Source organism: Panicum hallii, chromosome 6 (assembly GCF_002211085.1).
Source record: "Panicum hallii strain FIL2 chromosome 6, PHallii_v3.1, whole genome shotgun sequence".
Taxonomy (NCBI): Eukaryota; Viridiplantae; Streptophyta; class Magnoliopsida; order Poales; family Poaceae; genus Panicum; species Panicum hallii.
In genome coordinates, this window is record NC_038047.1 from 44,561,958 (window position 1) to 44,578,768 (window position 16,811).

General features: G+C 53.2%; 2 protein-coding genes across 2 annotated transcripts; both read right to left on the minus strand.

Moving 5' to 3' along the window:
* Positions 1–4,244: 4,244 nt before the first annotated feature.
* On the minus strand, positions 4,245–5,985 carry LOC112898426 (protein DETOXIFICATION 49-like). The gene has a single exon (XM_025966748.1). The coding sequence runs from the start codon at positions 5,983–5,985 to the stop codon at positions 4,399–4,401; it is 1,587 nt and encodes a 528-aa protein (XP_025822533.1). The 3' UTR covers positions 4,245–4,398.
* Positions 5,986–14,015: 8,030 nt separating this feature from the next.
* On the minus strand, positions 14,016–16,091 carry LOC112898581 (BAG family molecular chaperone regulator 1-like). The gene is made up of 3 exons (XM_025966920.1): positions 15,488–16,091; positions 15,155–15,411; positions 14,016–15,046 (listed from the first exon to the last, which is right to left on the minus strand). Exons 1-3 carry the CDS (start codon positions 15,714–15,716, stop codon positions 14,558–14,560), a joined length of 975 nt encoding a protein of 324 aa, XP_025822705.1. The 5' UTR covers positions 15,717–16,091; the 3' UTR covers positions 14,016–14,557.
* Between the last annotated feature and the right edge of the window lie 720 nt (positions 16,092–16,811).

A 16,811-nucleotide genomic window follows, 5' to 3' on the forward strand; every position in this document is an offset into this window, starting at 1 on the left:
ATCAACGCATATTTTCCATTCATTATTCTTTTTCTTTACAAGAACGGGATTAGCTACCCACTTTGAATGGATTACTTCTTTAATGAATCTAGCCACGAGGAGTTTAGCTATTTCCCGTTTGATTGTCTCACGCTTGTCGTGAGCAAAACTTCGCAGGCGTTGCTTTTTGGGCATGGTCTGTGGGTATACATTCAGACTATGCTCAATCAGTTCCCTGGGCACCCCTGGCATGTCCGCTGGTTTCCACGCGAATATATCTCGGTTAGCCCGAAAGAAACTGACAAGCGCGAGTTCCTATTTCTCACCTAAGCCCGCGCCGATGACGGCGGTCTTAGATGAGTCACCCTCCTGGAGCTGGATCGACTTGAGGGCCACATCGTCAGTCGACTGGATGCTCGACTTGCTGGCCTTTCTCGAATGGATCTCCAGCCCGGACTGGGAGGGCTGCTGCGCGGCCGCGAGTACTTTCCCTAAAGCATCTGGCACGCGAGTAGTCGAAGCATACTGGATCACCTCCTGATTGCAATCATATGACTTCTTCAAATCGCCTCGGAGAGTGAGTACTCCACTTAGTCCTAGCATCTTGAGAAGCAGATAAATATAATGCAGCACTGCCATAAATTTGGCGAGTGCCGGACGGTCCAGTATGGCATGATAAGAAGATTTGAAATTAGCCACTTCAAATTTAATGAACTCGGTGCAGTAGTTCTCCCTCGTGCCGAAGGTGACTGAAAAAACTACCGTACCAAGTGGGTGCGCCGCGTTACCTGGAACGATGCCATAAAAAGGGGACTTGCTCAGAACTAGCATGTCCGTGAAGTCCAGACCCATCTTCCTCAGAGTGCTGGCGAAGATGAGCACCTTGGTGAGTCTGACTTCTGCCACCATTGGATCTAGGACCAGGGGGAACTTACCGGGCTTCGAGAAGCTCGTCCACTGATCATCGTGGGAGAACGAGATGGGGACCTCCGACCATCGGAGTGGTCGTGGTACCGCCGGCTCGATGGACATGATCTCCCGGAGAAGCAGCTTCTGGTCCCGCCTGGAGCCAAAGTCTCCCTCTCCCCCGAAGATGACGTTGACGGTCTTCGAAACATCCTGAAACTTCATGTTGCACCCTTGGTCCTCTTGGTCGTCATCCTCGGGTTCCTTGTCCACTGGCTTCTTGTTCTTCTTGCCACCACCGAGGTTGCTGAATGTTCTCCGGAGGTGGTAACAGCCGATGGCCGCGTGATTGGCACCTGGATGCCACGGGCATTTCTTCTGCACGAGCTTCTCGAACTCCTCCTGCGTCGTCGACTTCTTGCCTCGCGAAGGACGCTCGACGGCTGCGATGAGATCATCTAGCCTGCGTTTTCGGGGTGGAAACGAATAGTCCCACTGGCTTTTGTCGTTGCAGTTGTCGTTTGGACGCCTCAGATTGCTATCTTGGCGCCGCGGGAACCGCTCCCGCATCTTCTCCTCCTGTTCGGACCAGTCGTGCATCATATCACGAAGGCCCGCAACAGTTTTTGGCCTGTTTCGCCCGAAGTCTATGTAGATGCCTGGATCGGTGATGCCGTTGTAGAAGCAGTCGATGATGTCGTCCTCCGAGATGTTCGTAATGGTAGCGTGAACGTCGAAGAAGCGACGTGTGTAGAACCGCAGGAGCTCGTTACATTCCTGTTTACACCGAGCAAGATCGTGACGAGTACCTGCGCGAGCGATCGCCCCTTGGAAGTTGTCGATGAAGACCTTCTTGAGCCGCTCCCAGGAGTTGATCGAGTTGTTGCTGAGGCTCTCCAGCCACGTGAGCGGCACAGGGTCCAAAGCTATCGAGAAGTAGACGACCTTGGTAATGTTGGAGCCCCCTGCGACTTCAATGGCCGTGGAGTAGCAACGTAGCCATTGCTGAGGAGCTTGCTTGCCATCGTACTTAGTGATGCCGATCGGCTTGAAGCCCTCAGGGTACTTGTAGCTGCTGAACCGTGCAGAGAAAGCTGGGAAATGGTCGCTGCAGTCAGTACCTTCGGTCTTGACTTCTTCGCGAACCTTGCGCCTGGAGTTGATCATGGACCGCGCATCGTGGCCTTCATTGATGTGCCGGCGCAGGTCTTCTGGAGGAGGCCGATGATTGGCCTGTCGCGGGTTACCCCCTGGAGGTGGCTGCTGCCTCCCGCTAGGGGCCTGGCTCCCGCGAGCGTTGTCGTTATTGTGGCTGGGCTGAGGTCGAGGACGGCCGCCGGCCGTTCGGCTGTGAACCTGGCTCCGGCTCTCGCCCACGCGCTCCTCCCTGACGGTAGACGCCGGGTTGTGCTGATCTAGCTGGATCCAGGCCCTCTACGCGTAAAGAAGTGCTTGACGCACATTCGGATTGTTACTGCGCTCGAGTATGGCCGTAACCCTGGCAATGTTGGCCACTGGAGTCCTGAAGCCCCGTTCGCTTACGGCGGCGAATTCAGGGTCAAGCTCGCGCTGCATAGATTGCCTGCGCTCGTTGACCCTCCTCCGCCGGATTGTGCGGGCTCTGTTCCTGGCCCTCCGTGCCTCACGATCGGCGTCATTTTTGGCGCCGGCGTTGGTTGTGACCTCGTCTTCAGATACAGCATCAAATTCGGCGATGGGGAAATTGCCATCGCCCTCGCCTTGTTCCGCCATTAGCACCTGGCGAGAGACGAGCTCATCAGAGCTCGCGTCGACTAGTTCAGTCGACCCCTCTGCCACGGTGGCCAACGGCCTGCCCTCCTGGAAAGGCAAAGGCTCGAGGTATGCCACAAGTCGATCATCGGCTTCGAGTAGATCAAAAAGGCTCATGCCCTTCCAATGCACGAAGCGCCCCTCCGGAGTGGAGGTGATCATCAGACTGTTGGCACCAAAACAACCCGAAACCCCCCGACATGCGGTGGCTTCAGGCTTTTGGAGTAGAGAATCCAAGTCTTCCTCCAATATGGAGAGGGACTCGGAGGCATTGGCGTCCTGAAGATCAGTGGCCAAATCGCGTTGGCCGAGTCACGATCGGCTACGCGAGTCCTCAGATTGGAATAAGTCCAACCCAAGGAAAGTTGTTGCAGCGCCGGATGAAGTCGCGCTGGAAGCAGACTCCTCCTTGATCCTCGTTGCGGATCCATGAATTGACAAATCGTCGAGATCATCGACGAACTTGTCGAGATCGCTTTAAGAGAACGCCGCGGGGGTTTTCGGCTTCATGTCGACAAGGAAACGACGGAAATCGCTCTCGCCATCTGCGATGCAGACCCACGAGCCAAAAATAAAAGTTGTACCCTGAGAAGGTACTGACCTGGTGAACTGGAAAGATGCCATCGAGTTCGTCGGTGGATCTTCGATGCACTCCCCTACCTGGCGCGCCAGCGTCGGTGTTTTACCGGCTGCCCACCGAGGGATATGCCCAAGGTGGTAAGTTTTAGGTGAGGAGACGCCGAGATCAGGAACTCGAAGGTGTAAGGAACACAAAACTTAGACAGATTCGGACCGCGAGGTGCGTAATACCTGTATCATGTATGGTGATTTGTATTGCCTTGGGTGTGGAATGATCTGATCATCTCGTTTTGAGAGGGTTCCTGTCCCCCCTTATATATCCGAGAGGCTAGGGTTACAAGGTTCCTAACCGACACTAGCCAAGGAATCGTACCAGAACATATCTCGAGTAGGTTCCTTCTGTATCAGTTAGCTTTATCTCCTACTTAAACGGGATAAATAAAAGATAAATGAAATGAATAAGAGATATGACGGACTTAATCTTTTAAACCTGTTTAAACTACGTTATGTATATAGTCCCGTGGCCCCGGGTCTGACAGTTCCTCTAGGTAGAGAATGAAACTCTAATTAAGAATATAATCTGTTTGAAGTGCAATAATTTTTTCCAACTCATGTGGTAGTAAATTGAATATTAAAAAAATACAGCGAAACTGGTGAAATAATATAGGGTGGCACGACGCTTCTTCCACACATTTTAGCGTAGAGCCGTGCCAAAAGGACACATGATTAACCCTGACAAATCAGTATAGGTTATAGCTAAAAATGTTGTGCACCCACATGAAACGGACATGTCTGTCGCCGAGTGTCAAATCACTCACAAGTTGCATTGGATGGAAACCAGTTTTGCTCATATAAACAAGTGTCATCTCCACGTTTGCAGCAGACATCATCACATCGTCGTGCCGCTATTTGCAACCTCCATGCAATCACCACTGCACGCTTTTTTTTTCCAGAAAACTTCTCATCTCTTCTTCAGTATACATAACTCGAAGAGGAAAAAATTTGGTAGGATTGATGCAAATGCTCCCAACATTCATCGTTCCAAATGCTAAAAAAGTTACCACTGGACGTTCAATCAAAGAGCGAAAAGAAAAGAAGCAAAAAATATTTAAGAATCGAAGAAGAATCAATCCTCCGTGACGATCAAGTTAGCACGGTCACCACGAGGATGCCGTTGCCTGCCTTTACTTTGGCCGCATCTGCATGCCCGCTTCTGACGTCGGCGACGACGACCGTGACACCGCCGCCGCCGGTCGTCAGGTGGCGCGCGCGGGCGGCTTGCTCGGCCCAGTCCGTGCGCAGCACGGCGTGCAGCATCAGCGCCGCGCACACCAGCTGCGCGGCGAGCATGCCGACCCACATGCCGGGGAAGTCGAGCCGCGCGGGCCGGAACGCCAGCGCCAGCGCGGCGGGCATGCCGACGCCGTAGAAGGCCGAGACGTTGATCCTCGCCGCCTTCCCGGGACGCGCGCTGCCGCGGAGCACGCCGCACCCGGCCGTCTGCGGGCAGTTGCCCAGCTCCGCCGCGCCGAGGATGGGCAGCGCCACGGACGCCAGCCGCAGGATGGCGGCGTCGGCGGTGAACATCCGCGCCCACACCCCCCTCACGGACGCCGCGGACGCGCACGCCACGACGCCCAGCGCGGCGCCGCAGCAGAGGCCGACGCGGGCCGCGAGGCGCGCGCGCTCCGGCCGCCCCGCGCCGAGCTCGTGCCCGACGCGCGTGGACACGGCGCAGCTGAGGGAGTGCGGGAAGATGTAGAGCAGCGACGTGGTCTGTATGAGGATCCCCATGGCGGCCACCGCCGCCTTGGGGTCGGCGAGGACGCCGCAGAGGAGCACCATGATCTCGTACCACCACCACTCCAGGCACACCGACATGCAGCTGTGCACGGAGAGCCTCAGCAGGTACCCCCACTCGACCGCGCCATCCTCGGCAGGCATCGCGCACGCGCCGGCCGCGGCCGCCTTGCCGTCGCCGTCATTGCCGTGCATTAGCCCGGAGAGGTAGACGTAGGCGACAAGGAACAGCAGGAAGTTTAGGTTGGTGCAGACGGCGCCGAGCGCGACGCCGCGTATCCCCAGGCGGAGGCCCTGCACGAGGAGGCAGTTGACGGGGACGTGGAGCACGAGCGCGGCGGCGGCGGCATACGTGAGCGGGAGCGTGACGGACTGCGCGCGGAGGTACACGCGCAGCGGGTGGAGGAAGGACTGCACGGCGAGGTCCGGGAGCGAGCACAGGATGAAGTCGTACGCGGCGGCGGCAATGTCGGGCTCCTGGCCGGCGGCGACGAGCACGCGGCGCATGGCGAGCCAGAGCAGGGCGATGGGCACGGAAGCGGCCAGGAGCAGCGCGACGGTACGGCGGAGAGCGGCGGCGAGGACGGAGGTGCGGCCGGCGCCGAACGCCTGGCCGCACACGGGGTCCATCCCGGCGGCGAGGCCCGAGAGCACGGAGTAGCCGGTGATGTTGGCGAACCCGAGCGCGAGGGAGCCGCCGGCGAGGGGCAGGCGGCCGAGCCGGCCGAGGAAGAGCATGGACACGAGGGAGCGCATGTACATGAGCAGCCCCGCGCCGACCATGGGCGCGGCGAGGCGCAGGATGGACGCCGCCTCGGCCGCGGCCGCGGCGCCGGCCGGCCTCGGGCGGTCACACAGCGCGGGGCAGGCCTTGGTTGGCGGGAGCAGGGCCTGGTGGTGGCATTGTGTCGGCTCGGAGCAGTGGCACATTGCAGTCAGTCGCAATGCTCCGATCCTCCGCGTGCTAGCTGTTTCGGCCAACCAGCTGATGTCTGCTGGCCGTTGCGATAGATGTGCGAGCTTGCTGATCGATCGAGCAGGGAGGAGTGATGGAGAGGGAGTTAGGGAATTGGACGTATATATAACGGCTTTGCTGACATGGGTTTGAAAAATTTTGTGCCCTGGGCCCACCGCATGTTTTTCTTTAAAAAAATAATGTATTTCCTTTACCCTAATAATAAAAAAATACTCTTATATATATTTTGCCCTTTGGATTCGACGCGTGTTAATCTACTCATTTGATTGCTTTATTATTTCTCGTAGTGCTGTTAAAAGAGGAGCTGTTGCTCTTTGCATGAAGACAAATGCATGGACTTGACTCCAATGGCCCCTTTCCTCTGCAAAAAGCCACTTCCCTCCGTCGTTAACCTCTCTCTCTCTGTTCACTAGCAGTAATGCTACCTGCTGACCTAAAAACATCGTTGGCCATTCTAATCAATCAAGCAACGAGATGAGCTGTTTGTTGGGGCTTCAAACATGGATGCCATTTAATTTAATTTAATTTAATTTGCTCGTAGTATTTGAAGCATCGAATACATTTTGCCCGGATTATCTGTTCAATTCGGTATCGCATTTTACATATTCATCATATTTGATTTTTTTTTAATTCAGTTCCCACCCTAGTTGAAAAATGGGGATTCTTGTTATAGGCCATTTTCTGAGATAGATAAGGTTGAAAGTAAAATTCATTACCTATCGATGAACTAGCACCACTAATGTCATCATCTTTTTGTGCAACCTCAGGCCACATGGATCACCAAACCTCCTACAAAACATTACTCTCAGAGCACTTCATTTGCAAATCGAGTGGAGCAAGACCCATCACTGTGCTCCTGCACGCTGCACCAAAAGAAAGTTGCAAAAGACCCCAAAACACACACCTGGCCACTAGCAATTTCAGGATCCACACATGCAGCTTTGTAGCGCCCAGCATAGAGATCCTCCCCAACAGGTAACCCTGACGGCCAGTGGCGCCGGGAACGGGCGGTAGATCGCATCATTCTGGGTGTGACTGGTGACGGGAAATGAACGCCTCGCCATTATGATGGCTTAGCTTTTCCTAAAGCACATTATAGGCAACAGTTCACGACTCTTTTTCTCGGCACAGCGTTTTCAGCCCTGCCTTTCAAGTACACACTGCTGCAGATATTTGGCCGTGCACTTGGAGTTTGTTCATTGCGTTGCGTGATGGCAATCTGAGCCGAACACGAGGACACTTGGCACGCATAACAGAATTGGCCGGATGCAGAGATGAACAGGCTCCTGAATCTGGCATGGATCCGTGCCGTGCCGTGTTGTGTGCATTCATGGTACTATTTCTACTCGGACTGTAAGTGGTTTTCGAATTCTCTTGCAGACTACACTTTTGTAGAGTTTTTCTTAGGCGTAGCATCATTCCTTTCCTTTTCGTTTTCCTTTTTGCAATTTCAGAACAGTTACAGCTGCGACTTGGAGAGTTGACTTATGTTATACTAGTGATCCCGGCCCACGCTCCTCTCATGTGCAATTTCTAAATGATTCGGCAATCTTAAGGTTGACCATATACCTGTACTAGTTTTTGCGTCATTTGACCAATCAGACCGTGGAATACTCGAGAGATCTCCACCAAATCTTTGCATGATAAACTCTGGCATTTGACTATTGTAGGCAACCCCATGGAAGATCTGACTAAGCGAGCTCAATAGTTTATCATACTTGGTTTGACTTTCTCCCCCATTTCCAATGTTTTGCAGCTGGACGATCTCTATTATGGGGAAGGGCTTGGTGATCTGGCCACCTGAGCAAGATTTACACGGTGATACGGCCAGGCGTCCAGCTTAACTGTCTGAAGATTCTTCATTCTCAGGAGACAACGGCGTTATTATTTCTCCAAAGATAGTAACGACGGGTCTCAAATCTTGAGCTGAAATCGCTGAAAATGACGTGTATTCGTGCCGAATTTTGCAGAAATATCTCTGCGTACACACGCTAGCTAGTAAGCAGGACCAGGAGGGTGAGATGAATGCTCACATGGGTTGGACCGCTGCACGCGTAGCTTTCTTATCTCTTCTCGTTTCGGTGGTCACCTCTGGAACCTTTGCCCCTGAGTCCTGACTGGTTCTTGCTGGAGCGGCCTGTACATTGCTAGGACAAAAATGATGGATGGATGCCCCAGGAAGAGGACACGCCCTGCTCCCAGGAAATGGGAGAGTGCCTGCAACTTCTGCCAGGATGGCCTGACATGTGACATGCCCCAGCACAGAGTTTTTCATGTTGCGTTTCTACAGAAGGAAAAAGCTGAACAGTACTTTTCTTTTGAAAGATCACGAATAATACTTTGGAGTTCTGAACCCCTTCTAAAAAAAGTTGGTGCTGGATCAAAAGTTTGTCCTTTTTTTTGGTTTGATATATCTATGGATTGAATGCTAAATTTTGGAGAACTTTGGGTTATTTTGTTTCTTAAATCAACGGATGTGGGTAATTTATAGACTAGGTATTTTGGTTAGTTTTTCATAACGACGCAGATAGGAGGGGGGCGGGGCGGGGACTAGTATTGGGGGATTGGGGGTACACCGGAGTTGATTTTGTCCAAGAGTCTTTTATGTTCTTGAGAATTTACTATGAGGTACAAAAATAACTATAACTTGTGGTTTGGTATCTAGGTCCGAATATATGTACCTGAGGGACAAAATTTTACTACCTATCAAGTTATAGTTAGTGGTACCTCCCCAAGGATGTAAATAAGACAGCTCACTTTTTTATTGACAAGAGCATGGGTATTTTACAAGTACGTATTGGGAGTACTTTAGGTTATTTCCTACTGGTAGAGGTGGGTAATTTAAGAAAATTAGGTAGTAGGGTTGTTTTATGATGGCAGATGTGGACAACTTAGAAATAGCTTAGGTTGCATCCAATGGCTAATGTTGTCAAGAGATTACCATATTCACTAAATGATGCCATATCTTTTTTATCAGAGTTTTTGTGGTTGTTGCTTCTTCTAGGCTTCTAGCATGTCTTATGTAAGGATTAATGAAACAGTATGTACAAACTTTTTCAAAAACAGGGTGCAACATGAACTCCACTGCCTAAATGCCCAAGCAGGCCATGCTGTTTTTAGGTGCTGTATGATTGGAACTGTAGAAGGACTAGCTGGTGTCATCCATGACTATCTCGCTTTAGGAAAGGTTGGCTTTTTCCCGATAGATCTACCTCCCTCGTCCGGCAGTACCCCAGTTGCAGCCCAAATTTCAGGTTGTTAGGGCTTTATTTGTAGTAGTCCTGTGTGTAGCGGTGCATGTAGGTGAGCCCCGTATACTCTCTAGGCTGATACTGATAGGTTGCATATATCTCAACTCTTACAAGCTATCAGTAGTAGAAAAAACGCTCACCCCTACTAGAAAGGATAATCTCAGACAACTGTAAGTATCCTTGTCGGCTTCTAACACAAGCTGGCACTGATGAGATTTTCTGCAGTAATGTACTTAAAAAGAAAAGACACACAATTATACTGCGCACTTAAAAAGTAAAAGTGACTGATAATTTTATTTTACCCCTCTAGATGCATCTTCCAAGTGCGAGGTTACAAAGATAGCAGTGCTAGCTACCAATTCCATGGAATATGGCATTCCATGATGAACAAGGAACCCCTTGCCGGCCGGGTAAGTGAAACTGAATACGCAGGTACTGGCTTGGATGGTTGTGGACCAAGACAATACGCCTGAGACCATCATCCTGATGAGCCGAGCGACGAGCGTGCTAGCATGCATCTGATCGACGTTCTGAGGTCACGGCTGGTCCACCGCATGATGCAGCAGCTTGTGCATGCATGCAGTTACAGGTGAGGTACCCCTTTTCATTTTTTTTTCGTCATCCATCTCACCTACACAAAACCAGCCTCTTTCTTTTTTTTTTCTTTTCCCTGACAGGATGGTGCGAAGGCCCGTTTCGACGTGGGTATGAACTTTGCAAGATTCTCATAGGAAAGGATTTCAACTCCCGCAAAACTTTTTAAATGGAACGATGATAGAGCTCCTGTAGTCGTCATTTTAGAAAGAAAAGGAAGAACTATATGACTCAGGAAATTAGCAGAACAACCGTGGTTGTCGCCTCAAAGTAACACTCCATGTGAGGTGCACAATCCCATACAAATGCCATTGACGGAGCACTTTGTCATGGCGCTTTTGTTTAGTGTACTTGTCACGACGACTAATGAGCTGCCGCCAAGTGCGACGCCCTCCAAACGAAGGGAGTCTTTTCACGCCTTATCTGCAACCTCATCCGTCTGCCGGCCGGCATCCACCTGCTAGTAGCCCGGCCCTCCCGTTCGAGGACGAAGCTGGAAGGAACCGGCCGGGAGCGATAGATCGATCGCTCCTGATCGCTCGATCTAGCAGCAGCAGCTACCTAGCAGAGCGATCCAGTCCAAGACGCAAGGAATGATTGGTTGCTGGTGCATTCCGATCACTCGCTCGCTCACAGCCACAATAGGGCGGTCGAGGTGACGGATCAGCGGTTCCACTGTGCCGAAAGCGGGGGAGCAACAGTCCCGGCTCTGGATCGTGGCCGATGTGTCGAGCCGTGGCATCCATGCGCACGCTGCTGCGAATCATTGGCCCTAATTGTTCCATTCGTCTGTGTCGTCGTCTATCGCAGCCATGTCGAACAACCGACCGGCGACGATCATCGATCCGTTTCGCGCAAGCAACATGAGCACGAAACCTTTTTGCTTGTTGTCAAATTAAAAGAGGCTTGCTTCGCAGGACGGCCGTCATTGACTAGCCAGATCATCTCGGTCCGTCTAGGGCTAGTGTACGTGTGATTTCACTTCACTAGCACTACTGTACCTTAGCTTCTTTCCCTAACCTCTGGATCATCGTGTGACGTCCCTATCGTCCTACTACAGTGGAAATTGGGCCGGCCGGGGAACTAACCCGTGGACGACGATTGAGCTACAGGCGAGAAAGCTATTCGTTTCTTTGCTGTTCTGATGGCTAGCTCGATCTGTGTGGCATAGATTTTTTGTTCTCTGTCCTCGATCTGCAAGATCTTAGATGTAGCGACGAGCCGGCCGGCACATTAGCAAGTGGTTACTGCTCGTTAGCAGATGGAGCATGTTGCGTCTTCCGTGCATGGCGCTGTCGATCACCGGCCGGCCGTCCCATCGGAAAAAGGCACCGAGGATAGATGGAATCAAACACGTACGGCGCGCGCGGCGAGCTATAAGCAGGAGTTGGGCAGGGTGCGTGCGAGGTGGGAGAGATGAGGACAGCGAACCAGGCCATAAACACCAAGGAAGCCTGCTGGTCCATCCATTATTCCAAGTGTGCAGGATGATGGCTTTCCCGAGCGCACATGCAGGCCCTGGCCTGAACGGAGCGCGATCACCGGCAGCGGCAACACGTTTGGTGGAACAGCTGCCGGCGGGTGAGGAGCCGCTGCTCGATCGGAGGTTCGGGGTCCCGTGCGTGGGGAGGGATCGGGCGATCGGCCGGTCGACCAGATCCGAGCGAGCGATCGAGCAATGAGCCAATGCATGATGCGTCGCTGGGTTTGTTTGTTGGGTGGGTGTCGCCGCTCGCTCGCTGTTGCGGCATGATCGGCAACAGGGCCTTGCATGCGGGGGTCGGGACGGTCCAGACGGAACCAAGCCTGTAGCCGCGGATAGGGAAGGCGCTCCAGGCGACATGCGTGTGTCGCGGGCACAGCCGCGTCCTAGTCTCTGGAAGCTGAAGACATGCCGGTAGTGGCAGAGGAGGCAGAGATGGGGGGGTGGCCCGCGAAGCGAATGGGCCGCGAGTTTCTCTTGATGTGATAACAAACGGGCCAATGGGCTATTTTACAAATGGGCCTTTAATCTATACCTATTTCTCATGGCGTGGCAATGGTGCCAAGTCAACGCACGCGACGCTTCCGATCCTTCACCTAACCTGCTGCTGGTGAGGCTCCAGCAACCGACGCCTGCCGCAGGGGCGAGCGGCGAGTACGCTCCCGAGCTGCGGTGCTCAACCCGCTTCATTCTTCTTGTCCCTTTCTCGGTCCGAGCAGAAGAAAAGTGCAACCAAAGGAACACCAACCTGCTATGTATGAAGACGAAGCTAATGTGCACGTCTTTTGTAATCGTTAACAAGTGACATGGCCAGCGTTGTTAGTAGTACTAATATAATTAAACAAGCCGGAGGAGTCTCTTCATAGAGTCGCCGTCGGCTCCATCAGATCGATCACGGGGCGGGCGATAACGACTCCCCAGCGGCACCGAAAAGCACACGGCCGCCGTGTGATCGCTTAGCGTCGCCTCGTCTGAAAACCCATCGATGGCTTGTTTTATACTAGCAAGCAGGTGGCGAGTTGTTTTTGCGTGCTCCTGACCCCGATTAGCTAGCTACCCTACCCGAGGCAGACCACGTATCCTAGCTGGGGTTGGGCTGGCCGTGAAGCTTCCGTCCCAGAATCCAAAGACACTCGGCCACACACACGCCTCGTTGGCACACGCTTGCCAACGCAACGTGCACCCACCTGCTGCAAGCCTCACTCGCGCAACAAAGGCGCGAGTGACTGCATGAAAAAAAAACCCTGCATTTTCTGTCTGTGGTAATTTCCTCCAACTTAATCCTCGGTCGTGTCAGGATTTTGAAGTTAGGTTTTCCTAACCAATGGTGCAAACGGAAAAATATATACGGCAATGTAAATTTGAGTATGGAAGCTAATAAATGATTCATGCTATAGACATGAACGCTAACGTAGAGAAAATTATTCAGTTATATATGCTACTAATTTGAACTTAGAATTTGGGAAAACTTACAGCGTGCTCATTCTATATTAACCTTGGCGCTTGGGTCATCCCATGCTGTTGGGAACCATTGCACCTAGCTTGCTCCTTTGCTGATATACTGTAGCTCTTCTAGTTCTCTTGCCCGTCTACGATCTACCGGCTGGTCCAAGCTTTGGATTTTAGAAGTAAAAGAGACGGAGGCTGACAAAAATACGTTGTGCGAGACTAGAGAGGTAAAGAGATAGTGAGACAGACAGAGATGATGGGCTCGATAGTCTCCTCATAGATGTAGGAACAGTAGAATTTGACCCAAGATAAACTATACATATGTATATATTTTATATATACTTGTATTTTTGCAAAATTAGTTGGGTATTCCTGGGAATACCCGTGCCTTGTTGGTACTGCTACTACTTCAAAGAAAGCATAGTAACTAATTAGAGTGTTAGGAACAGAAGAAGCTGAAGCTCTATACACAATGATTAGGGCATTAAAAGCCCGAAAGAGGCCCGGACGGAGGATTGTACAGGGGGACACCACCAGCACCAGTCCTGTTTCTTCTTTGCTGTACGTACAGCAGCAAGTGCTCTCACCTCATGGATCCGGCCACTCATTCTGCTAGGCCCCCTCCCTGTCTCCTCCCCCTCACCCACCCTCCTGAACCACTCGCTACTGCTTACCTCGCCCTCCCGCCGACACAACGGAGCTGCTCCCTCCATACCACAGGTTGCTTACTCCTAGTAGAAGGCATCCCCAGTTCTCAACAGACACAAGAAAGGTCAAACAACAAACAGGTATAGATAAACATTCCAAAAAAAAAACAAACAGGGATAGATTGTGACACGAGGAGATAAAAAAAGATTCATAATTTCATGCTCTATACTACTGTACTAGAGTAAAAGCATATGGAGGAATCTTTTTGGAGCCGGGCATGCATGTACTTGTACACTACTCCTAACTAACCCTGCTGACCAAGCCCATAGTTTTTATATGCATGCCGGCCGGCGAGTTCACGTTCATCCAAAGCTCTAACTAACGACCCTGCTTGCCCCGGCAGATGCTGAGATGCCCAATAATTGCGCACAGCTGCAAGCCAATGCCAGGCTCCCAATCAGTGCGCTCCATCTGCGACTGCAATACTCATCACTGTCTGTCCCTCAAGTCTGAAAGAGCCTATCAGAAAAGAAAAGTCTGAAAGAGAATACACCAGATCAAACCAGCAGCGAGCATTGTTAGTTGGGTTGCACAATGTGGGGTGAACGATGAAGCATCCATCCATCATACTACAGTACACACGGCACAAACAAATGTGTGTGTGTTGGGAGATTGTTTTGATTCATGTACACTGTACATTGTACTGCTACTATTATACACATATGGTCATGGGAAAAATCCTTCGTCGATCGATCGCAAGGCCAGGCCACCACTTATTCTGCAGACAGACAGACAGACACCAACTAACATCATGGATGTGCTTGCATGCTCGCTTCCAGTTTCTTCACCTCACTAGCTCATCGCAGTTCTTGCCTTTTTCTTTTCTTTTTGTGGAGATCTCAATATACACTCAACAAAGAGCAGAGAGAAAGAAAGAACAAATAAAGAGGAGAAAGAAAGGAACAATGGCGATTGACTTGCACCATGGCCGAGGTGAATGGACAAGAAGAAAGGTACCGGCCGAGCCAATGGGCAGGCACACATGTGGCGGGACGTACGCGCGAGGGGACCAGCAGCAGCAGGTGGGCGGGCGCCTCCATTCTAGAAGAGCTCCCACTCGAACCGCGGGGACGGCGTGGTGGTAGTCGCCGGGGCCATGCTCGTCACGGGGGCCGCCGACGTCGACGGCACCGACGACAGGAGGTCGAACGTCTCCCAGCTCGCCGTCTGCGTCTGCGGCGCAGGGGCCGTCGCCGTGGTGGGCGCCGGCGGCTGGAACTGCCGGCGCTGCTGCTGCTGCTGCTGCGCCGCCGGGGGCGGGCGCGGCGGGAGGTGCGGCGGCCGCGTCTTGCCGCTCGCCTTATTATTGGGCGCCGGCGCCGCCGCCTTGTTCTTGGCGCGGATGGCGTCCAGCGTCTCCACGTGCTTCTGCACCCGCTTCTCCTGCGCCCGCCGCTGCGCCTTCACCTCGCCGTCAGCAGCGATGGAGTCCAGCTTCACCAGCTCGTTCATCAGGGCCTCCGTCAGCGCCACCACGTCGGCGTCCACCACCTTGCCGCCCTTGCTCACGATCGTCTCCAGCGCCGACACCTGCCCCAGTTACATTGATATAGGATGTGATGTGAAACCAACCACATATGCATTGCTGGAGCATGGACGATGGACGATGATGGTGTGAATAATGAAAGATTATTGTACCTTGGTGGCGAGCTTGTCGACGTCGAGCGCGACGCGCGCGATGGCCTTGGCGGCGCGCTCTGCCTTGGTGGTCCGCCGCTCCTCGAGGAGGCGCTTGGCCTTCGCGGCGGGGTCCTCGAGCATGAGCATCTTGGAGCGGTCCTTGACGCCGGCCATGTCGAGGAACGCCTTGGAGTCGCGCTCCTTGTCCTTGTACACAACCTTCTGGTCATCCGGGTGCAGGCCCGTCTTCTCCGACAGCAGCTTCTTCAGCTCGCCTGCCGGCCATTCATCCACACACCCGATCAGATCAAACAAAGAAAGAAATCAGAACCTGCATTCGCCTCAACGTACCGAAGGACGCCTGGGCGTTGATGTAGATCTCGTGGTAGACGCCGTTGAACTTGACCTTGACGCGGATGGTGGGCACGGGCGCGCCGCCGGGGGGCGGGTCCGCGTCGGGGCTCCGCTTCTGCACCAGCATGCCCCCCGGCCGGACCTCCCACACCTCCTCCTTGGGCACCGCCGCGGCCTCCTTCATTGGCGAGAAGGCCACCCTCTGCTCCCTGGCCCCGCGCATCATCTTCGACCTCCTCCTCCTATTCCTATCGATCGATCAACCGTCCTAGCAGGTAAGAGTGCGTATGTGTGTATGTACACTCGACTCGAGCCGATCACCAAGCTCAAAAAGGAGAGGGTTAGCTAGAGGAAATCTGGTTAATTAGCTGGTAATGGCTGCGAGCTTAATCCGCTGCTGCACCAGAACCGGAAAAATTAGTTCTTGCTTGGGGACTACTAGACTAGAAGCAAATGCCTGTAATAAGCTTCAAGTGGAGGAAGAAAGAGGAAGAGGATGGAGAGCAAAGGAGACGGAGGAGGAGAGGAAAGAGGGAGGAGAAGGAAAAATGGTGTGTGGTAGGAGGAAAAGGACACGATGATACAACTAAGGGCCAGGCCGGAGCTGGGCACCAGAATATTTATACTGGGAAACCGAAGCAAGCAAGCGACGAGCAAAAGCCGAAGCCAAGGCCACCTCGCGATGAAGCAGGTGCGGGGTCCCCGTACAACTGGCCGTGGAAAAGTACTCCTGGCTCCAATGGCCATGGCCTGGCCTGATGGCATTGGCACTGGCCCTGGCACTGCCATCTCACCATATTCAGATCGAGCAAAGAAATCTCGCGGCGCCTTTCAGTTTCAGACTTTCAGTGGCGAAGTTTTAACCATCCGATCGACAGATGGATGGACGTGTCAACCGGCGGCGACCTGCAGCAAGAAGCCACCTCGCCTCGATGCGTCGTCGGGTGGGGGTGGTGGTGGTGGTGGTGGTGGTTGCGATGGACGCAACGCATCTGAGAGCCGGGGGCTCGCGTGTCCTGCTCCAGCCGCGCCCGGGGGTTGGTGGCGGCCACCGCGCGCGACCTGCAAGCCTTGCTCGGGACGCCGCGGCCTCGTTGCCGGCCTTCGCCTCCAAGCAAGCTCGGACCAGAGGCCGCCGTTCGTTCCGGATGGAGCTCGCCACCTCACCAAATCGCCTCGACCCTTTTCAGGGATGACATGCGTGCTTGGTGTGCACACATGACACCGCCGTGCGTGTGCGTGTGTGTGTACCGGTGGTGACCAGGCGTGCTCCTTTCCCCGGCCGGACCCTAGCTTCTCCCTCGTCGGGTCGAGCTCGTTC